The sequence below is a fragment of the Symphalangus syndactylus genome, chromosome 9 (assembly GCF_028878055.3).
Source record: "Symphalangus syndactylus isolate Jambi chromosome 9, NHGRI_mSymSyn1-v2.1_pri, whole genome shotgun sequence".
In the NCBI taxonomy this organism is placed as follows: domain Eukaryota; kingdom Metazoa; phylum Chordata; class Mammalia; order Primates; family Hylobatidae; genus Symphalangus; species Symphalangus syndactylus.
Genome location: NC_072431.2, coordinates 48,942,001 through 48,965,918, shown reverse-complemented (window position 1 = coordinate 48,965,918; position 23,918 = coordinate 48,942,001). Strand labels below are relative to the sequence as shown.

The following is a 23,918-nucleotide window of genomic DNA, read 5'->3' as shown; positions in this document are numbered from 1 at the left end:
CCGAGACTCAGAGAAATTTAGTTACTTGCCAGAGTGAACAGCTGGTAATTGGAATTTGAACCCAGGTATGAGTAATTCCAAAGATTGTAATTGTAATTTATCGTGATGACCAGAAGACGTTTTCTAAAATTCTGGAGTTATTTCACAGTCATTAAAGAAAGATTAAGTTACGATAATATGTATGGCTTTTGTGTTAATTTGATAAATTGTATTCACTTAGAAATCATGCATGGTATGTGTGGCACCTCTCTATTAAACAGTGTGCCTGTTGCCCAACCATGTGCAATAACAGAGAATATATTGTGCTTATCATTTATAAATATATGTATAGAAGAGAGAGAGAATGAATGGACCTATTTGTCAGTGGGCAGCTGACTGGGATGGAACACTGCAGCAACGCTGAAACGACAGACCCCCGAGATAGGACGGTGTGTGGAGGATCAGATTTTAAAGGCTTGTTTAGGAAGGTGAGAAAGTGCTAAGTAGTTTCTCAAGTTGAAAATTAGGAATCTCTTGATCCTGTCACTTCTCTTTAAAACCTAATAATCAAACAGGGATTCCTTTGCACTTGGAGTTGCATTTCCCTCTGGAAGAAGACAGATCTAAATCAGAGGTATGCTTCAAGTTGGCAAACACTTTGGGTGGGAAGCAACATTAGGTACTGGATGAAGTGTGTTGCATTAGCCCTGGGCTCCTTAGGACTTGAGGTGTAATTTGCAGAAGGATAGATTGGCTCATGTGAGTTAGCTATGGCTCATCTCTTGAGTGACGGGGGTGGAGTTGTTATAGAATGTAAGAATGCAAAGATTGAATGGTCAATGTGGTATTTTGGCATTCTTCCAAATCCTTGTAGCTCTCTTCGAGAAGCATAACACTGCTTTGTAGGAAAGAGAAAAGTGTTTACATCCAGAACATATTGAGTGGGTGTACTGAGTTCGGCAGCCAGGGTCGTGTCCCTCAGGCCTACTGTTGTGGTTTACCCAGCTGAGACGCGAAGAGGGTCAATACAGTCAGATTTCTGCATCTTGCCACCCCCTGCCCATTTTCATCTCTGTCTTGCATGCATGCTTTCTTTTTCCTTTTTCTTGCCCACAACCAAGTCCAGCACTTAAAAGGGAATAGTGCTGCTATTCGGTTTTAATAGGAATTTAATAGGGCCTGCTTCCCAGAAATTCTTTGTCTGTAAATGTAGGTGTGCGCCCACCGTGGAAAATGCTTTCTTCTTATTGCCTTGCTTGGTGCATGCAGTGCAAATGTCACCATGCTTCCTTGTTTTAGGCTGAAACGAGACCATACACTTGGGTAGCACTTTACACCTAGAATGTACCACTGTGGTGTGAGAATATAAAACCAGGCATAACTCAAATGACATGGATTTTATTTCACATGAACCTTTTTATCTCCAGATAGACAAACATTGAAAACCTTATGCCCCAACAAGAAAGAGGTACTTCTTACTGAGGTATCTAAGGGTACCTGTTTATAATATGATTTATCTCAGCCATATTTAATAATCTATTATTTAATGTCATAGTTGTTGTGCATTGCATGTATAAATTCTAAATTTCCATGTACCACACATCAGAATTAATTTTATTATAGGATTTATTTTGCTCAACTCATAACTGCTAAATGTGTATTGTGTATCTGTCCATGTTCTGAGTATTATAGAAGGCATAAAAATATGCCAGAGAACTTTCCTTCTCATTGGATAAAAAGTGTACACATGTGAAATGGCAACTGATATGGTCACATTTGGTCCCTTGAACAAGTGCTATTAGAGATAATACAAAGAAAAGTTGACCCCAAACATGGTATATAGAAGACTCAGGTCTTGGGTTGAGATGTAGGTTTGATGGAGAGAAGGTGAGTGGGATGGTAGGAGAGACAGGTCAGGTCCAGGCCTGGAGTATAAGAGAAGGTATATCTGTACTCTGGACCTCTTTTTTTTTTTTTTAAGAGAGGGTCTTCCTCTGTTGCCCAGGCTGGAGTGCAGTGGCACAATCATGGGTCAATGCAGCCTCGAGCTCATGGCCCAAGTGATCCTCCTGCCCCAGCCTCCTGAGTAGTTGGGACTGTAAGCACATGCAGCCACACCTGGCTAATTAAAAAAGTTTCTCTTTGTAGAGATGGGATCTCACTATGTTGCCCAGGTTGGTCTCCAACTCCTGGGCTCAAATGATCCTCCTACCTTAGCCTTCCAAAGTACTGGGATTACAGGCATGAACCATGATGCTCGGCCTATCTGGAGCTTTTAAATATATATTTTTAACTTTACAGAGTTGAAGTAAACTCTGCTAGTATTTGTATAATATTTAACAACCACATACAAATAGATAATGACTAAATTTCACGCTTGCTTTTCTGGTCCTAATTACTTATTTGTTTAAAAGGAGATTAAAGATCTTGGAGCAGAATGCCTTTTCTTTATTGAAATGCAGCTTGTGTGGCTGAGCAGAATTCTGTTAGACAATAATTATGCACCATCTGAATATAAGATACTTTATTGGGGTACTGTGGCTGTAAAGAGGACTAACAAATTCTTTTTCCTTCCAGGGACTTGGAATTTTGTGAGGATAGAAAGAGAAATCAGTAAAATAGAATGTGATTGGTGGTCACCTCAAAAAGATCTTGATGTTGTTGAGTTGCTCTTAATGTCAGTTGTTTTGGGAATTCTTCTATTTTTATGACATCTTAAGGAGTTTAGCAGTTTAAAAAATTATGAAAGTGTTCCCTTAGACATTATGTATGAATTAACTTGTTGATTGTTGGTATTGACCATAAAACTGCCAGCAACATTAAAGTGTTACTTTAATACCAGGATGTTGTACACACAGATGCAAACATTTACTTCATGGTCTTTTCCACTACCAGGAGGGGTAAGAGCCAAAAGCTAAGTGGCAGGCTAAAGGAGTGCAAAGGAGGAGAAAACTAAGAGCAGAACAATTAATCCACTTGTCATACACCAGAAGGCCTGCCACGCAAGACTTTCCAGCTTTCCTGCCTATCTTGGCTGGGCTTGTCTGGAGAGACACTGTGGGTTTCTGGAAACGAGACCATCAAGACTGATAAACACGTGTTGTAGTGAAACCTTAAAGTTGTCTCAGTGTTACTGTGTGTTTGGATAGTACAGAGCTTTACTTCAGAACATGGCTCCTTCATGAGTTGATAGTTTCATTTTTAATTTTCTTGGTAATTTAATCTTAGGATATCGTAACTTCAGGTATGTGAGTCTCTGTTTTTAATTCCTTTATATATATACCTCGTTGCAGAAATGCGGGGTCCTCTGTTAAGTGTATGGTCAACATTTTGAGGAACCACCACACTGATTTCCATAGTAGGTGTACCATTTTATATTCCCAATAACAATAAACAAGGGTACCAGTTTTTCCAAATCCCTGCCAACACTTATTCCATCCCCACCTTTTAAAATTACTCTTTCACTTTTAAGGACCCTGTGATTATACTGGTTCCCACCAAGGTAATCCAGGATAATCTTCCCATCACAAGGTTCTTAATCATATTTGCAAATCACTTTTTAATATATAAGGAATATTCACAGGTTCCTGGGATAGAGATGAGGAAATCTTTGGGGGCCATTATTCTGCCTATGACAGCAAGTCTACCTCTGAAGTTGCAGCTGTTTGCAAATGAGGAGCCATGAATTTGAGGCTATAATTTTGATCATGGTTATGGCAAAAATATTCATTTTTAAGACAAAAGCATAATCTTTCTCTTGTTATTTCAGAAGATGTGACCTTAGTTGAACATAAACTTGAACTCTTTTCCTCCTTTGGTGATCCCCATCATAAGATTGAATAGTATGAGGCTGTAACCTGGGCCAAGCTTGAGTATGGAATCCAGGTTCAGTAATCATTTCCAGAGTGACTGCTGTGAAAGAGGAGAGGGAGACTAGCGATAATCTTAATGTCCTGAGAAGGGAACTACAGATATGTTGCTGGGAAAGGGCTGGGGGAGAGTGAGGCCAGGGTTTCAGGGCAGTGGGACAGGTGAAATTATATACCGCTTCAGATCAGCAGGTGATACAGACTGCAGTCTCATGGCTTTCTTGTGGTAGAATCTTGATATCTAATATGTTACAATTTGAGTTTGGTATCTTCAGTTATCAAATTGAGTTTACTCTTCAGATCTTATCACATAGAAAGTTGACATTCAACAGCAGAATAAGAACACTTTCTCTGGATTTTGATGCATTTTGGTCTGTGCCAGCAAGCCTAGTACCTTAATATATTTGGCCTCATGTTGTCTAATGATTGCCCACGAAGGAGTTTTCTAGCAACTCAAGTGTGGCCTCTTGTGTATCTCCCTCATTCAGCACACAAATGTGTGGATGCAGACACAGCTCCTGGCACAGCAGTTAGAAGACAGTAGGTGAAGAGTTGTTTGAAATCCAGAACATGTCGAGGAATCAGACAGCAGACCTGTAATGAAAATCAGACATGAAGTTTGAAAAAAATTGCATGAGTGATTCTTTCCATTATTCTCTTTGTGTTTCAATGTAATAGGAATCTGTATTTCAGGGGCTGGCACTTTGGCCAGAGGAGGGATGTGTGGTTTTCACATCTATTAGATGTTGAATCACTAAGCCAATGATATGGGGCGTAGTAAGAAGATGGGCTGCGGGAGAGCTTGTCCTTCACTGCTATAGCTGCACCCTTTTGTCCTGTGGACAAGATTGGCTCTCCCACCTAGCTTGGTCTGTATTGATGATAATCTGGGCTTGCAATTAAATAAATACTATAAACATAAATATGTACATAATGAACTCCTTTTTTAATGAACTCCTGTTTGTTTCCATTTAAAAAGGATGGCAGCAGTGTGACTACTTTAAAACAGTAGATAATTCACATGAGATTTGGGGAATTCATTTTTGTCTGTTAGGTTGTGTTTACTGGTTTAAAAAATGGATGATTTTCTAGAGGTTCATAAATTAACAAAATGGGTTGTTTTACGTGGATGGAGCCCAAAATCAAGGAGGAATGAAGACAGTGGCAAGTGCTGGCACTTCTGGTATAAGAAAACTATAGTCAGGAAAAGATGGAGGTTCATTAAAGTAGCAAATTTCAAGTGTGCCAACTACTTTACATGCGTTATCTGATTTGATCTTCTCAAATTTATGTATGTGTATTCACACATGTGCACAAACACCCCGTAACAGATGTAAGTGATCCTTCTTTCATGATAAAAGAGAAATAATAGCAGACATGTTGGCTGAGTTCTCTTTAACAGCTTTATTGAGATATAATGGATACATAAAAATGGTATATATTAAACTGCATAACCTGATGTATTGATATACAGTTTTGTGTTGCTTAACAATGGAGACAGGTTCTGAGAAATAAATCATTAGGCAATTTCATCGTTGTGTGAACACCACAGAGAAATGATAACCACATGGAGACATGATCACGGCAGTCAGACTAATTAATATATCCATCATCTCTCAAGGTTACCATTTCCTCCTTTTTTAGTGTGTGTGGTGAGGACTTAAGATTTACCCTCTTCGCGAATGTTAACTATACAATACGGTATTGTTAACTAGAGTCACCATACTGTACATTAGATCTTCAGAGTTTATTCATCCTGCCTAACTGAAACTTGACCAGCATCTCTTCCTGTCCCCAGAGCCTGAAGTCTTTGCTTTACCATTGGTGATAACCAGTTCTATGAACTCGGACAAATGCTTTCACCTTTTTAGTCTGTTTGGTCACCTATAAAAGACAGAACAGAATGAATGTATCACAGGCTTCTCTTCTAGCTCTGTACTTTTTGATTATACAAAAGTTATGGAGGAGTCATAAGAAAGCAAGCCTTCTAAGAAAATAGACTGTACCTAAGACTGTGACTGAGAGATTAGAGGTATGTCTCATTACCACAGGTTCCCCAGAAAGGACAGCTTTCTAGTCAGCTTTTATTTCCAAGATGTTACTAGATTAGGGAGAGCCTAATTTCTCCCTTTGTGAGCTTCACTGGCTACGGTGGTGATATTAGTACCCTCAATGATTCAATAAAAATAACAGTGACAATGAAAAATGACTGACTGGTGATTCACTTTGGGGAACTGTTTGGCTGCCTGCCTGAGACCTGTGCCAGGAAAGAAGCTGAATAGATTTTAGCAGCATCCTCTAGGCTAGGAAGATAATAAAATTTAGGATGCCAGGTAGTTTTTTGGACCATGAATATAGGTCATGGAAGGAAATGGATTTTAGGTGAGGGGAATGGATGGGCAGGCCATGTGCTGAATTTGCAGCCAGCCTGCTAAGGCCCTCAGCTGTTGCAATTTTCAAGTGAACTCAGGAGAATTGGTACATTACTCAGTTCCAAGTGACTTAACTTGATGTCCCAATAATAGTATAAGAAAAATGTCAATGTAGCAAGAGTTAACAGAGCAGGAGAAATCATTTACCTCGTTTGATTTGAAGACCCCTTAAAGACTTACTTTGCCTAGGTATTTCTTTGGCTGATGACTTCTTACTGCCATAGAGTAAGTTTGAAATTATCTGGTTTGATGTCCACGTGAACTTGGTCTCATACCACCCGCTCCTTACCTCCTGGTTTATTCTGTGTGATGCACAGCTCTTTGCCTTCTCCTGTGTTCATGCCTTTGTTCGTATCTTTCCTTTTACCTAAAATAATGAGAATAATATGAATAATATCATTTAACATACTGACTACTTTCCGTGTACTTACTTTTTTGTACTATTTTATAGTAATCCTCCCGTATCCGTGGGGGATACTTGTCAAGACCCTCAGTGGATATCTGAAACCTTATATAGTACTGAACCTAATATACTATTGTTTTTCCTACATATACATACCTATGATAAAGTTTAATTTATAAATTGGGCACAGTGAGAAATTAGCAATAAGTCATAAAATAGAACTGTTATAACAATATACTATAATAAAAGTTTATGTGAATGTGTTCTCTCTCTCTCTCACAAAATATCTTATTGTTCTCCACGAACCTATTTTGGGGCCATGGTTGAACTCAGGGAACTGAAATAGTGAAATAACAGAAAGGAAAATCATAGATGTGGGTGAGGCTACTGTACATGCATTATCCAATTTAATTTTGCCCAAACTCTATGATGCAGGTAGTAACATTACCACCATCCTCATGACTATCATGATGCTCATCACTACCACGGTGATCATTTCCATGTCACAAGTGAGGAAGCTGAGATTTAGTTTAAATAACTTAGCTGAGATGACACTCTAAATGAGTGGTAGAGTCATGATTGCAGCCCAGGTGGCCTATCTCCAAAGCCCAAACATTAGAAACCATATTGTGTCATTTAATGCCATTCTTTACCATCCTCCCCACACATCCAGGCTCAATGCATAGTATTTTCTACTTTCCATAAAAAAAAGTCATGGCTTCTTCTCTGAGCTTCTGTCATATTATTTGACATGCTCCGTTTTATATTTGTATATTCATCTTCTTTCCTTCTGCTTCATTGATGCCTCATCAAAGACTGAGTTTACCATGTATTTGTATTCTCACCTTGATTTGTTATTTGACAGAGTTTATTAAGTATATATTGATTTGACACTGTACCTTGCTATCTATATTCAGCCCAGTCAGTTTTTTGGTTCTCGTTTATATTTTTCAACATCTTAGAATACTTCAATTAAAATGCCAGTATCTTATATGAAAATATTAATATCATGCATTTCCACCTTCACTTTTCATGCTAATGACTGTGTCTGGTTATTTAAGTGGAATTGTAGGATTGCTTAGTTCAGACAAGTCATATTTTAGAAACATTGTAATTTAAGTGTCATGGAAGGGGGATGATCATACAGACCTCTATTCTGAGTCCTGGCTTTGCCACCTACCTCATGCATGGAGGAATTACTTAACCTCCTTGTCCTCTGATTTCCTTCTCTGTTAAATGGAAAAGATAATACCTACTCGTCAGGATTATAAGACAGACTAAATTGGATAATGCATGCAAAGAGCCTAAGTGCCTGAGACATATCAGTCCGTCAATAAATGGTACATCTTGTTGTTTTTGACCCTTGATTTCGATTCTGATCTTCAATTTTGAATTACATTTACTGGCTTTTTCGACTGTGGGGTGTTTAATAATTTCATTTGCTTTAGGATTCAAATAGTGTGGTTTAAGATCACCAGTTATTAGTAGAGTCGGGATTAGAATCTAGCTAGTCTAATTCCAGAGCCCAACTAGTAAAACTAATAAATTAGTAAATCCTTGCTCACACTGCCTCATTAGAATTCATTGTGCTGCCCAGCCATCCAGTTGCAATCCATCCCATTTCTTTTTTTGTAGCAACAAGTAATGTCTCTGGGGAAGGGGACATAGGGAGTTGTTGTTTGATGGGTACAGAGTTGGTTTTGCAAAATGGAAAAGTTCTAGAGATCTGTTGCACCAAAATATTAATGTAGTTATAAACACTACTTAAAGTATAAACTTAAAAATGGTTATGAGGGTAAATTTTATAATACATGTTTTCTACAATCACTGAAAATTTCTTTTTTAAAGTAATGACTCCTTCTTTTGAGTTCCTGTAAACTTTTGTATCTCTATTGTTTAAGAGCTCTAAAAGATTGTCTAAGCCATTTATTTTGTGGCGTGATTTTCCCTGCTTCCATAAGAAGCACTACTTGCAAAGTCCATGTTTTCTCTCTAAGCAAGTGGTTATATAGTAGAAGAGTTCCTGTTATAAAATCTGGTAACTGAATGCTTGTGAGTTTTAATTTAGAGATTATAAGGCAGAGATATATTACATAAGGTGTGTTTCATACTGTTCACTTTCCCTCCCGTATGTCTCCATATCACTGTGGGTTTCTAAGTATGAGTCTTGAGGATATTTGGGTAAAAGAAGGATTTTACAAGTTTCCATTATTACCATGAAACCAGGTCAGGAGCCGATATCAGAAAACTCTGTTTTGCTACTACATAGATCTATTTGGTTTTGAATGATTTGGGCACCATCATTCTGTTCTGTGTTGTGTATGATAATCTGTGGGTGTAACTTGAGACGTATAGGCTACCATAGATTCTTCTTCACCATAATTACTTTCTTTATAAAGTACTCAGGAGTTTTGGGATATTCTATTTTTCTTTATTTTGTAGTTACAATTTCTATTTTCAAAAGGTTCTGAGATGGAAAACACATTTAAAAACAAATTAAGATTGTACAATTACGGATAAAACCAAAGTGGAGACCACACATGTAACTATCACTTGGAATAGATACCAATCTGAATTAACTGGCACCAAAACAAAGTTCAGATTCATGGTTTATTATATGTGGCAGAAGACGCTCATTTTTCTTTTCAGGAAAATGTTGCTAGAATTGAAGATTTTTTTTCCCCCAAGAATTTTTTTTTTTGGAAAATAATAAACAACACATATTATCATGGAATGATGTTTTACAAGAAACCGAAATACCGTTCAGTGTGTAGACATTGTTAATAGCTAAAGTATAAATCCTAATTCATTAATAATATTTGCAGGCTGGGCAGTAGGGCTGAGTTTGTTTGCTCTTCAGTATTCAACAACCCGTTTAATGCCTACTGTTTTCCATACTGTGCCATATGTTGGTGATTAAGAAGAACAACAAAAATTGTTCTTGAAGCACTCAGTCCAGTGGGAAATTTAGGTAAGCAAACAGATTGTTAGGGTACAGTGTACTAGGTGTTATATTAGAGACACGTAAACGGTGCTGTTAGAGCCCAGTGAGAGGGTATGTCTTCCTGGAGTAGTTGGGGGAAGGTTCTAATGATAAATGACATTTGAATTGATTCTTAAGTTTGCCAGGTTGAGAGTGGAAAGAAAGGAACATTTTTTACAGAAATAATACTCTTGGATGATCTAATTTATTTTAGCTAGGAACTTGTACAATCTAGAAAAATGATAATTAACATCCACTGAACTTTTCAATTCAAATATCATACGTCTTCCATCGACCTTTGGCGATACTTGCAGGCAGTTACTTCATGATTAAGTTGTCTCAGATGCCTACAGTGTGGACATTCTGTTATATGGTCAAAGCACAGGAAATATGTTGGATGGAACAATGGATGAAAAGAATGAAAGGAGAGCCCTATGTCACAGATACCACTAAGTGTGGGTGAGGCAGGGTTGTCACCATGTTAGGAAAACTTGGAAATTGATTGATATTTTCAGCCAAATAGATGAGCAGTCCATTTTTATAAAGGCAGCAAAGGGACCTGGAGATAGAGCCAATATTTTCCTCACACAGTAACTTGGACTCATGAATTACCTGCTCAAACATTTAGCGTGGACTCCAGAGTCTTGCCCTGTACAGCACAAGAGGAATGAGTTCACTCGAAAGAAGTTTAAAAGCAGTTATTACCAGCTAATCACAATATCCCTGAACTTTAACCAGACCTCTGTAGAGTCTCTGATTTTAAATAGAACTGCTTCCTTATGGTGGTTATGGAATCATTAAGCTGTATAATGTATGTCTGAGTAGCTCAGAGGCTTGGCTCATGGAAGGGGTTATTTTAGATGCTTGGTGAATGATTACCCAGTGGAGCTTTAGTTTGGATGTATTGATGTTGCACTGCTACTTCTGACAATAACTAATCATGCTCAAAAAGACTTCTTAAGTCTCTTCTTGTTCAGAGATTCAGACCTTTCTTTTGACCTCCAGAATCATGTATCTACCTGCCCGCTTGAGTGTTCTCTTGGTTATCTCATAGCTATCTCAGACCTAAACAGGGTCATTTATAAATCTTATTCTTCACCAACTCCCCCAGATTTATTTTGCCTTTTGTTATGTGCCCCTCTTATTAACTGTACCCCCATTCACTTAGTGACTCAAGCTAGAAACAAGGTACAAATCCTCCCCAGCCCTTAAGTCTAACCAGTCAGTTTCACTTAATATTTCTGACATTTGTCCACCTTTCTTCATTCAAAGTGCCATCGACCCTATCTAAGCTGCCATCATTCACTTGAACTGCTTAGTCCTGGCCTCCTACTGGCTCCCTGCTTTTGCTGTTTCTAGTCTGTTCTCTGCATAGCACTTATTGTTATCTTTGAAAAACAACTTCATTATGTTATTTATTTGCTTAAAAGCCTTTAATGGCTTCCTGTGGCACTTTAGATACAATAAAATATATTGACCCTGGCCTGCATGTCTAGGCATGATATGGCTTTGACTCACATTTCCAACTTCATCTTTTTCGCATTCCTTCTCTTTTACTTTCTCTCTGGCTGTTCTGACTTTTTTTAGCTCCTTAAATTTGGAGAGCTAATTCCTGCCTTTGAGGCTTCCCTTGTTCACTGTGCCCAGTGTGCTTTCGTCTGCCCTCTGCCTGGCCAATCCTTCTCATTTATTGGGACTCATTTGTTACTTTTTCCTGAGAGGTTTTTCCAGACTGTCTAATCTAAGACTACCCTCTGATAACCTTTCTCAAGCCTTACCAGAGTTTAAAAAGCTTTGTTTGTTTCATATGTGTCTCCCCACCATAACACAGTGCTCTCTGGGGACCGCGTCTGTTTGGATTCCCACCATGCCACCCAGCATGTTGCACACGGCTTGTACAGGGGCAGTGCTCCATAAACATTTGTTGAATGAAAGACTATTTAATCAAAATAAGAGTTAGTCTGGAAGGGGCATCTTGCCTTTCTCTTTGCAGAAAACGACAGAGCCTGCGTGTAATTCCTGTGGCGATGTTTGCCAAGTGCTTCCACAGAAATGTCTAGTAGAGTACTAATAGAAGGTCAGAAGCTATTGCCATTTTGCTCTCCTGCAAAAAAAGCTTGGTGGCATCTTCAGAGTTCCTCCTTGGGAGCCTAACAGGCTACGTTTAGGTCCTGTCTTTGTTCCTGTAAAGCTGTGCAACCTTGAGCAAGTTAACCAAATTCTCCCAGGTCTATTTCCCTATATTAAATGGAGAAGATTATATCTATCCCACATGCTTATTATGGGTATTAACTGAGATTACATATGCAAAGTGCTGAATGGAGTGCTTGGCACCTTGGAGGAGTTCAGGCATTCTTTTTCTTATTCCCTTTATATCCCGAGATTAATGACTCAAGAGGAAAATAACTCATTTAATTTGTAATCTTATTGTTCTTACTTAATGCATAATTATACTTGGGGTGCTAACATGAAGGTCAACACCAGTTTAAGAGGAAAACCTCTTCTCTCGAGTGCAAATAAGCAATGATGGACTGACCATTTACCAGTGAATAATATTAGACTCCCTCAGAACGATACATGTGAAATTCTCCTTTGCCTTATCCCAGGAGTTATTTTTCAACATTGTCAAATTGTAATAACTAATAATTACAAATAGATTTTTTCCATTGTAGTTCAAGGAGATATTCCATGAAGATAGGCCATATGAAAACATTTTCCCATATTAGATGTTTCTGTATCTAAGAAGCTTTGGCAGTGCCATTGATAAAGTTCAAAGCTCTTCAAAGTAATTGTCAGCTTTGAGGGGGGCGATTAAAATATTGAATATTTTAGGCCAGGCACAGTGGCTCATGCCTGTAATCCCAGCACTTTGGGAGGCTGAGGCGGGCGGATCACCTGAGCTCAGGAGTTCAAGACCAGCCTGGCCAACATGGTGAAACCCCATCTCTATTAAGAATACAAAAATTAGCCAGACATGGTGGCAAGTTCTTGTAATCCCAGCTACTTGGGAGGCTGAGGCAGGAGAATCACTTGAACCTGGGAAGTGGAGGTTGCAGTGAGCCGAGATCGTGCCATTGCACTCCAGCCTGGGCAACAGGAGTGAAACCCCATCTCAAAAAAATAAATAAATAAATAAATAAATAAATAAATAAATAAATAAATAAATAAATATTTTAAAGACAGATTATTGTAAAATCTGATGGATTAGACTCAAATAGGTGACAGATATACTTAAGGCATACAAATCTAGATGTTAGATTGAGTTTAAGGGAAAATGCTTGGGTTAATTTATCATAATCAATGGTTGATTCTCTATCATTAAGTCAGGACAGCACACTCACCTTTGCCGCTATTAAACTTGTTTCACCCTATAACATGAGACAATAACCATGACCAGGGGAGTTGTTTGTCCCTAAGCCAAGTCCTTCAGAGAGCTGGGAGCTTGAGCATTAAAAGTTCAAGACCTTTGCATTTGTCTGCTTGAATATTGACCCAGATAAGGGACTGCATTGTTTATTTAGGGATAGGTATGACTTAGAGTGTTGATGCCAGGGGATAGACAGGATGATAAATAGATATAATACTTTAATTGACTACTTAGCTCAGTTGTTTAGCACATGAGAACTTTGGGGAGGCCAAAAGAATAGATCTGAATTCTTTCTGAGGCTTTCTTACTCTGCCATGGTCTTTTGCCAAAGATCTCACTTTGCATCCAAACCTAGTATCTTAAAAATGTATATGATTGTGTCATTTGGGACATTAGATTCATGACATGTGAAAGTACCTGGGAAAAATCCATGACCAGCACTACAGAAGGTGTGCTGTGTTAAGAGGGGGGTTTATATGAGTGCTGATGTCTGGACATCTCATTTGGCTCATGATTAATTTCCTACTGCAAACTCACCTTCATAAACCAATATAGCTAAACTAAGAATTGTGGTTATTAATGTTGACATAAATGTTAACATATGTCCTCAAGGAATACTGTCATCGCACAGAGGGGACAAAAAATAGTTGCATCATTGTCTTGTTTTTTTAATCTGTTCTTTTCCTCATAGTTGTTTATCAGAGTGAGTATAATTTGAATCTATCAGTGGTTCTGGTCATTGAGTTCTCTTTTGGTGTTTTCTGTTTTGTGTCTGGTGGGGCTACAGTGCTTTACAAAGAAATTGGATACCTTGTGACCTTTTTGTTGAGTAGAAAGGGAGTCTGCCAAAGCGACAAGGCATCACCTTTGCTAAAATGCAAGTCTATTTGTTCAAAGCAGATCATCTCATGTGTCCCACCATAGAACTTCAGAGTTTCCTGCCTCTCATCTAACCGATTTGATGTTTAAGTGACTTCTGTGGGTGTTTTGGTTTAATCAGATATTAGGAATTGAGAGAAAGTCATGGAAAAACCATAGTGGTATTATTTGGTCTGCCTGCAAGTTACCAATTTGGAAGCCTGCTGTGGAATGTGACATCTTTTCTCTCTCTTTTTTTTTTTTTAACAGAATGCTATGAACCTACCTCCTGACAAAGCCAGGTTACTGCGGCAGTATGACAATGAGAAAAAATGGGAACTGATTTGTGATCAGGTAAGAAACAGTTACACTCTCTTTTATGAAAAAAGTAAGGAAAGAAGAGATCCAGTGTGAATTTGATGGTATGACAATTATATCATGATTGAAAAACAAGATATTTGCTTCTGCAACAGAGATAGGAAAAAAGAAGAGAACTTCAGAGAAATAACAATATGTTTTTGTGGATCTTCTTTGGATCCCAGTTTGAACAAGCTAATTATTAAAAAGACTTCTTGAGAAAATTGGGAATATTTGATTAGTGACTGAGATGCTTCCAAGAAATTATTGTTGATTTTGTTTGATTGTAAAGTACATAGAATAATACTGGGCACATAGTAGGTGCCTCTAAACTTGTGTGGCTGCCTCTGTTGCTGCTGAAGGGCCCAGATATTAAATATTGTGACCGTTATTGTTTTTATTTTCAAGTTGTCCTCAAAAGATTCAGGGAAAGTTATATCAAATTGATGTGGTTTGGCTGTGTCCCCACCCAAATCTCATCTTGAATTCCCACATGTTATGAGTGGAACCCGGTGGGAGGTAATTGAATTATGGGGGCAGGTCTTTCCCATGCTGTTCTCGTGATAACAGTGATATCTCGTGATAGTGAGTAAGTCTCATGAGATCTGATGGTTATCATAAGGGGGAGTTTCCCTGCACAAGCTCTTTTCTCTTGTCTGCCTCCATATGAGACATGCCTTTCACCTTCCACCATGATTGTGAGGCTTCCCCAACCACATGGAACTGGGAGTTCTCCATTAACTGTCTTTCCTTTGTAAATTGCCCAGTCTCAGGTATGTCTTTATCAGCAGTACAAAAATGGACTAATACACAAATATATCATTATCTGTTATCCAAACATACTTTATGGTTTGAATAGCTGTTATATGATGCTGTCAGAAAAAGTCTCAGCTGTAGATTTCTAGTCTAAAAATATTAATGCAAATCTTATTTGTGAAGCCTTAAAATGATGACTGTGGGGTGGTGTTGGTATCTAACATACAGGACACCCCCGGGCCACAATGCCGTGTGCATGCAAATATTAATACAAATATTAATTTTACTTCTTGGATACAAATATTAATTTTACTTCTTCTTAAGCATATAATGTGGATATAGTATATGTTATTTAGGATACATGTTACAGGAAAGGTACACAAAGTGATAGATAATGTTAAAGAAATTGATTTCCAAAAGAAACTATATGACTATGTGTGTGAGGACCTATGGAGAAATTATTTCAGGTTTCAGTTCCATGAAAAATTACCATATGGACATGGTGAATCATGGAACTGGTCATTGTTTTCCTTGGTTGCTAAGATTCTCAGAGCCAGATCTGTGGCCTGAGCCACAAATTTGGTATAAATGGTTGTAAGAGACCATTTATACCAACTACACAGTACTTCAATGACATATGTTTTACCAACCTCATCCATGGCTTCATCTAATTATTCCTGCCCACATTTTCCCTCCACACTGATTTCCTCACTGAAAAACACTTACATGAAGTTGTAAACTTTTGTAAATTACAATTTTGAACAAGATAAATATAAATATATCAGCATTACTGGTGAACAAAGATTATTCTTGCATTGGTAACTAAACTGAAGTGTTCTCTGTGCTATAGGCCCAAGCCACTCCGACTTTACTTTTTCTATTGAAAAAGTTAACACATGCTTGTCCAAGAAAGCTTGTGGAGGAGCATGTGGAGTGAAGTGCACGTCCCTTCACCTTTCCTATCTGTTCCCCAAGCCCCTTATTTTATAGATGATGAAACTGAGGTTCATAGAGCCTAAACGACTAGGCCAATGCCAAGGTCACCCAGATAGTGAAACAAGAACATCTGTTTCCAAACTCTACTCACAAGCTTTTTCATTTGTTGCCTGTTATACCAGGGATCTGGAAACAAGCCATTGAAGCAAAAATTATAGTAGGTAAGAGTTTCTCACCAAAGTTTTGTGTGTGGCTGCTCAAGTGATTTAGGGGGTGCCTATAGAACTTACGGGTTGTGGATTCATAACTGTGCCTCTGCTGGATGATCAAGTGGAAGTGGTTAGTCAAAGAATTCAGGACATTGGAGATGACTAATGTGGATGGGTATAGATTCCACCAACATATAATCCAGTCCAGAAGCTGTTAGACCCATCCCCATGCTGGGCTATAAAAGCTTCCTTCTGTGTTTGCTGTTGCTGAGGGTGTGATTGGTTATTTTCTGTGGTGATTTGGCATGAGTGGACCTTGCCTCCTGATGGCTGGCTGTTGCTTTGCATAGTAGCCTTGGGGGAAGGGACCAAGGGAAGGGTGAGACATGGAAAATCTCCCCTTTCTTTACTTGTTTAAAGTGATGGAGTGAAGCAGATTAAAAAACAAAACAAAAGATGAGCGTGAAGAGGTTGCAGGAAATTATAGCCACTTAGACTCAGCTTCCTGTGTTAAGCGTTTCAGGGAGGTCACACTGCATCTCTCCAGGCTTGGCATGGGTCCTGATCTAGGGAAGGGGAAGCCGTCTGCTGCCACTCAGCCAGAGCTGAGTCAGGCCAGTGGCACTAAGAAGCCTCATTACTCTCATTGTGAGAGGTTTTCTCTTGTCTGTTTCAACACAGCTGACCCATACCGTATACATGTATTTAATCATTAAGAATATAATTATTTTTTAAACCCTTTACTTGTGGTCTAATATTATTTCTTTAAAAAAGAAAGGCAGGTTTTTTACTGGAGAACTTGCGTCAATATTTAAGCCAATTTGCCATTGGAATTAAATTTCCTAAAAAATTAAAGAGCAAATATATCTCCATGGTTTTTAGTGTTGATTATTATTTTTTTTTAACGTTCATGTTTTTGTGAGCCAGTTAAAGCTCTTTCCTGCCTAGTAAACAAATACTACAGAATCCTGATAAATTATTTCCTGTGGGCCATTCCAGGTAAGGAGGGTTTGTTCTTGGAGCACCAGGGGTAATAAATGAGTAGTGACAGTGGTGGCATTTTTATAGCCTACTTCGGTGTTGGTGGCTGCTATGTTAGAGTCATTTGAGCAAGCATAGGAAGAGCAGAGACAGTGGTGAAGAAGCTGAAGGAAAAGATGGTGATGCCAGCAATAACCTTTCCCTGCCTCTTTTCCTCCTTTTTGCTCCTAGACTTCAGACTCAGTCTGCCTTTTAGCCCCTGTTTCCCAAGTTCCAGGCTTTGATTCTACATTTAGCCATGCTCACTCCTTTCTGGCTTCTCACTCCCAGCTGTTGGGATAGCAGACAGCCATTTCTCCCTCTCCTTCTTCTCCCTTCCTTCTATCCTCTGGCTAACTGACATGTTTCCTATACTTAATGTGTTAAATTGGTTACATTTTTACCATGTTTCCATAATTCTGTGGTATGATTAAATGCTATTTTAAAATTATTAGGTTTTTGTGATCTGTTTAATTCTTTTCAAATTTTGTCTTTTGACCCTTAGTTTTCTCTTACCATTTTGATATCCGATCTTCCCCCTCTATCTATACATTTATTCTTTTGATGTGCATTAGTCAGATTTTTTGTTTGGTATTTGTTTTCTAGTTCATCTTTTTAAAAAAAAATCAGTGTGCACTGTTTTTTCTCTTGTATTCAAATTTTTCTCTTGTATTCAAATAAGGTCTCTTGTATTCAAATTTTTCTCTTGTATTCAAAGAAGGTCATCACAATTAAAACGAATAGTAATTTCTTAATATCTCGTGTTGTCCAGTTTATTGTTCTCAATTTTCCTTAAGACGTTCTTCCTTTCTAGTTTGCACAAATGAGAATCTGGTACAGGATCAGTCACATATTGTATCTGGCCATGTTTTCCTTAAATTACTTTAAACTGGAGTAGACTTTTGTTTATGATGCTCATGTAGTGAATATACTAGGCAAGCCCTCTTGTAGGAAGTTTTGTTTTTTGCATTTACCTGTTTCCTAGGGGTGTCTTAGCTCCTGAGCTTCCTGTTAACTAGAAGTTAAACTTAAAGACATTACAGATTGACATTGAACATCTTTGTCAAGAATATCACAGAAAAATAATGTCTGGTTGTCCCATCATTAAATAAGTTTGGCCAATGACAACTTGATGGCCCCATTGTGTAACTGTGTTTTCCCCTTGTGCTGGAGAGAATTCTGTTTGGTGTCACTTTGACACCATATATACGTCCAGTTACCTATCAACCTTGCACCTAATGGGTTTGAAACCAATTGATAATCTTTTGTTGAATCAGTTTCATTACAAATTGGAAAAAGATGATTTTCTAATCTCTCTTTCCTTCTATTAATACAGTAACCTAGTAACTAGAGCTTTCAACTGGGTCTTGGTTTATCCTGGAATATAATTATTCCTGGAATTTTTCCCCTCAATTGCCATTTTTTTAAGTAAGAATTTGGATTAATAGATACCTCATAAGATGACCAGTGGGTTTTCTCTGGTCTCCTTTTTTGAATATCACTATGAACTCATGAATTTTTATGGGTTCATCATGTTTCAATCAATGTGATATTATTTTTGAGGCTCGTATGATCACTTCTTTGATCTATGGGAATCCCTTGGTGCTGGTTCTTGTGTCCTTTTCACATGACCCTATTAATCCTTGAGAGCTTGTTTTATGGTATGAAACATATCTTCTTTGTATCTTAACTTGTATCTTCTTTGCCCAGGCCCAGGATAAATCATTTCTCCAATGATCCCTTTTCTTTTTAGTGGGAGGTGGTATTGGAGATGAGGAAGTGCGTGCAAAAGGTTTTTATAGCTGCTGAGTGAATTTGCTTCTCAGTGTAAGTTTCTAGACCTTGAAAATACAGGTCCAGAAATTATGAATTCAATATTTTCAAATCAATTTTCATTAATTTGCTTAATCTCTTTGATTTTATAGTTACCTTTCTTTTACAATGAAATGTTTGGTTCCTAACAGTAATATAATTATTTACCTTTTTCTATCATATAAAAACTTTCAAAACAAATATGAGTATCATTACTACCTAAAACGTTACTAACTAAATTACTGACTGTAGTATAAGGTTTTTTGTAGTTTTCTGTGCACCAAATGATAGGGTAAGGAATAGATGCTATCTTAGCGTCCTGCGGCTGCCATAACAAATGACTGCACGTTTGGTGGCTTACAGTAAGAGAAATGTGTTCTCTCACAGACCTGGAGACCAGAAGTCTGAGATCAGGCTGTCGACTGGGCCTTGTTCCCTCCCAAGGCCCTAAAGGAGATTCCTTCCTTTCCTCTCTTTCCTTCTGGTGGCTCTGGGCATTCTTTGGCTTGTGGCTGTGTAAATCCAATCTCTGCCTCCATCCTTACCTGGCCTTCTCCTCTTGTCTTTTATAAGAACAGTTATTGGATTTAGGGCCTACATGGATAATCTGGGATGATCACATCTTGAGATCCTTAACTTCATGACATCTGCAAACACCCTTTTTTCCACAAATGATTATACTCACTGGTGGTTGGGGGAGGAGGTTAGGACATGGCCATATCTTTTAGGGGCCACCATTCAGTCCGCTACGGAGACTAAGATGTGTAATGATTCACATAGTAAGGTTTTAATTTACATCACAGGTTGGATATTGTTGGTCACTGGGGGTCAAATTCTACACAATCAGGGCCCCAGATGAGGCTATTTTCAACACACAGCTTCCGCTTCACCCTGGGAGTCATCTCTTTCCAGTCAAAGGGAGAAAGAACATGCAGATGCACACCTGGGAAGTCTCTGGGCCAGGCCTGGAATTGACATGCATCACCTGTACTCTTACTTTGTTGACAAGGACCTGCAAGAAAGGATGAGAAATGGAGACGAGCTGAGCACCCAGAGGGAGAAGAAAATGTTTATTAAACAGTGACTGATAGTCTGCCATGATTACCAATTTTGATAGTCTTATGGTTCATTTATTTTAGGTTGTATTCAGTATTAAAACTTGCCCTTATATATTCATTAATTTATTCATTGACTAGGCATTTAGTTTTATAGGCGAGGGAAAGGAAGGAGTGAGGTGAGACATGGAGTGTGGATGAGTTTTCCTTATACGTCAAGGAAAAGACTCCAAATGATTGGTAGTACCAATTTGTTTGTCCCGAGTTCCAGCAATGTACCAGACAAGAATTGGCTGTGGGACATGGTTATTTTTGCCACACCTCAGAAGAAAAAAAGAGGCATTTTGTGTCTTTGCTATTTTCTGCTTGAGATTTTGAAGGGACTCTTCATTTTCTTGAGCTCTCCAAACCTGAGGAAAGGCACTGAGTTAATTGCTGTTGAAAAGAAGTCAAGTTTCTTTTCATTTCCTTCCTAAAAGCAGTTTCCTTTCCTTTAAGACTCACTCGAGGTCTCTGATTCTTTGATTCTGAAACACTGGAAAAGCAATCAAATAGCAGATGCCAACTCTTTGTATGTTGAGCTTTTGGAGTTTTGGAAAGTTGGGTCTGAACCTAGAAGTGAATTTACATTACATCTTTCCTCTTCTAGAGGTTTCCTTTGGCTTGTAGCTTTCATAGTGGAGAGAAAAATTCTGGCCTACCCTACAGAGATTGGAGTCGGGGGAGAGAAAAAGGAAGAAAGGTAGTGAAAAGAGGAAAGGAAACAATTATTCCTTTTAAAACCATCCTTTTTGGTGGCTTGATAGAAATACTCTGTCAGAAATGCTGTTTGGTATTCGTTGCCAGAACTAGACATCAAGGGCTTAGTCTTGTTTGAAATGTTTAGGCTTTAGAAGGAGCAAGATAAGTGGGGAAGGAAAAAAAAGAAACTTTTAGGCTGTATTTTGCCAAAATGTATTATCACAGTGCTTGCCTTCCTGCCTAGTAATACAAATGGAATTATTGATCCCCCACTCCCACCCCACCTTTTAAAAACGACTTAATTGCCTGAGCTGGCTTAGACTACGTGGTTGTCTTGTTTGAAGTAAAGTTTATCATATGAATGACTTTTATAAACCTGAGGACACTGAGGTTGATCTTTGACACTATCTTTTAGAAAATCATTGCTAAGCAAATTAAAATGATTTATTAAGTCAGGTTAGCTAAGAATTTCTACCAAGTGATACAGATACTACCTTATGTCATTTTAACATTTGGCCATTTAACTCATAATCTTTGTTTGTGGAAGGCTGTTGTTGCTCACCTTTCACACACACACACACACACACACACACACACACACACACTCAAATGGCTTTCTAGAAGTTGTACAGCAAGTGCTTGAGCTGAAACTAAAACTGAAGTCTACTGATGCCTGATTGTGAAAAATTTTATGTTTAAAAGAGTTTTTTGAGAAAACCACCATACAATTGTAGCTTCTCCACCATCAAGCAATTAAATAATTAACTTCACCTTGTGAAGCGTGATATGCTAGATGCTATGACCATCATGCTTCAGAAAATATTATGCTGAATGTTTCAAAACAAGGTTGAAAAAGGATTAAGACATACACCTAAAAGCAAACTGTAAAAGATTAAGTATATAATGGAACGCTCTTAGCCCAGATACGTATTGTTTCCTGGTTGCCTACAGTGTTCTTGATGAACTTTCAAGGAAAGAAAGAGTTTAAAAGAAGTCATTTTCTAAAGTCATTGAGGAAATTGAGGTGTCTACAGTCTTTATCCCTGCTGCAGTAGTAAAACAACATTTATTTAGGTAGCAGAAATACAAGGTAAATTGGTTTAAACTTCTAATGATACTGTAGGTATTTGGGAGTACAGGAAGATAGGAGGAAAACTAATTAGAAATATGATTTGGGTTTTTTAAGAAACAGCTATACATAGGGCAGAGACTGTGTATATCCTCCATCAACATGGTGGATACTAGCTGTGGATGAGTCCAAGGCTTGTAGCAGCATCATCAGGTACTAGAAATCTCATTATACAGATGTTTCTTACCCGTAAAACCACTGTTGGTTCTCTTCACAATCGATTTGACCACAGCCACTCAGTTGTTGATATATGTACCCATATTTTCAGATAGAGTATAACTTCAAGTCAGTCTAAAACCCTATAAGATGAACACATCTAACAGGTTAGGTGTGTGCTTATATATCTTTGTCCTTAGCAATGACCCATTTAGAGGGACCTCCTTCCTACTTTCCTTCTCTGCCTATTCTTAGATCCTATTTGAAAGCTTGGCTTAATGACTGATTTTGACCATGTGGGTCACAGATTGAAACTATTGTTTGCTTAATCATGGGATCTGAAGATGAAAAGAAAGAATATGGGGCTAATTTGAAGGGGTGTTTGTGTTTATTATGCTAAATGTAAAATTAAGATGTAAGATCTTTTTTTTTTTCTTGAGACAGAGTCTCGGTCTGTCACTCAGGCTGGAGCGCAGTGGCACGATGTCGGATCATTGCAACCTTCCCCTCCCAGATTCAAGCGATTCTCCTGCCTCAGCCTCCGGAGTAGCTGGGACTACAGGAGCCCGACACCACGCCCAGCTAATTTTTGTATTTTTAGTAGTGACGGGGTTTCACCATGTTGGCCAGGCTGCTTTTGAACTTCTGACCTCAAGTGATCCCAGAGTGCTGGGATTACAGGCGTGAACTACTGTACCCAGCCTAAGATATAAGGCATACAGTGGGATCACTGGAGCCTGGGTTTAAGATGTAGGTCTTCAAGTTAGTAGCACATGTTGCTTTAGTTTTTATGTTTTAGAAGGAGAATATTTATATATCTAGGAGAATGGGATGTGGTTTAGGGGTGAGGTGAGGTACAGAAGTTGGATCAAGCTCGTGAATTAAGCAAATATGAAATGACAGTGAAGTCGTGTTAATGGTTTGCGGTATGGAGGTACATTTTTAGCCTGACTAAAAAATTGTGATGCAATTACCATAATTTTTAATTCTTTAAATAGAATTATGAATGATATGTTTTTGAAATAGTAAAACTAAGGTTTATAGGATCTCTTGGAGTACTTTATTTCCTGCAAAATTATTAATTTACAAAGATGAATATTTGGCGTGTCTCTGGTGCATTTCTTCTTCATTAGGGCAAGATAAACTTTTTCAAGAGAGTTGTGCTCAGTAACAACGTAAATAAATAATATCTGAAATTACTTTGATATACTGTTTTTAATTATTTTTATTGAGGTCTAATTTATATGCAATAACATTCACCAGTTGTGTTTTCCAAAATGGCTAGACCATTTTGCATTCCTACCAGCGATGTAATAGAGTCCCTCTTGCTCCAAATCCCATCAACCCTTGGTATTGTCAGTCTTTTAAAATTCTAGCCATTTTTATGGGCATATGGCAGTATCTCATTGTGGTTTTAATTTGCATTTCCCTAATGACTAATGATGTTGAGCATCTTTTTATGTGCCTGTTTGACATTTGTATATCTTTGTTGGAGGATCTGCTCTGTTCAAATCTTTTGCCTATTTTAATTTTTTTTTCTTTTCTTTTTTTTTTTGAGATGAGTCTCACTCTGTTGCCCAGGCTGGAGTGGAGTGGCATGATCTTGGCTCATTGCAACCTCCATTTCCTGGGTTCAAGCGATTCTCCTGCCTCAGTCTCCCGAGTAGCCAGGATTACAGGCATGCACCACCATGCCCAGCTAATTTTTGTATTTTCAGTAGAGACAGGGTTTCACCATGTTGGCCAGGCTGGTCTCAAACTCCTGACCTCAAGTGATCCACCCGCCTTGGCCTCCCAAAGAGCTGGGATTACAGGTGTGAGCCACTGCGCCCAGCCTGTTTTGCCTATTTTTAAAA

General features: G+C 38.3%; 1 protein-coding gene across 10 annotated transcripts in view; it reads left to right on the top strand.

The window, feature by feature from the left end:
• Nucleotides 1-23,918, top strand: part of FMNL2 (formin like 2) — a 323,185-nt gene that overhangs the window by 179,154 nt on the left and 120,113 nt on the right. For all 10 annotated transcript variants that reach the window (XR_008659997.2, XM_055292120.2, XM_055292119.2 and 7 more), the window contains exon 2: nt 14,162-14,245. Coding sequence is in view for 9 of the 10 variants with exons in the window: in XM_055292120.2 (XP_055148095.1) it covers nt 14,162-14,245 (84 nt within the window). In the remaining variant the exon portion in view is untranslated. The remainder of the gene's footprint in view (nt 1-14,161; nt 14,246-23,918) is intronic.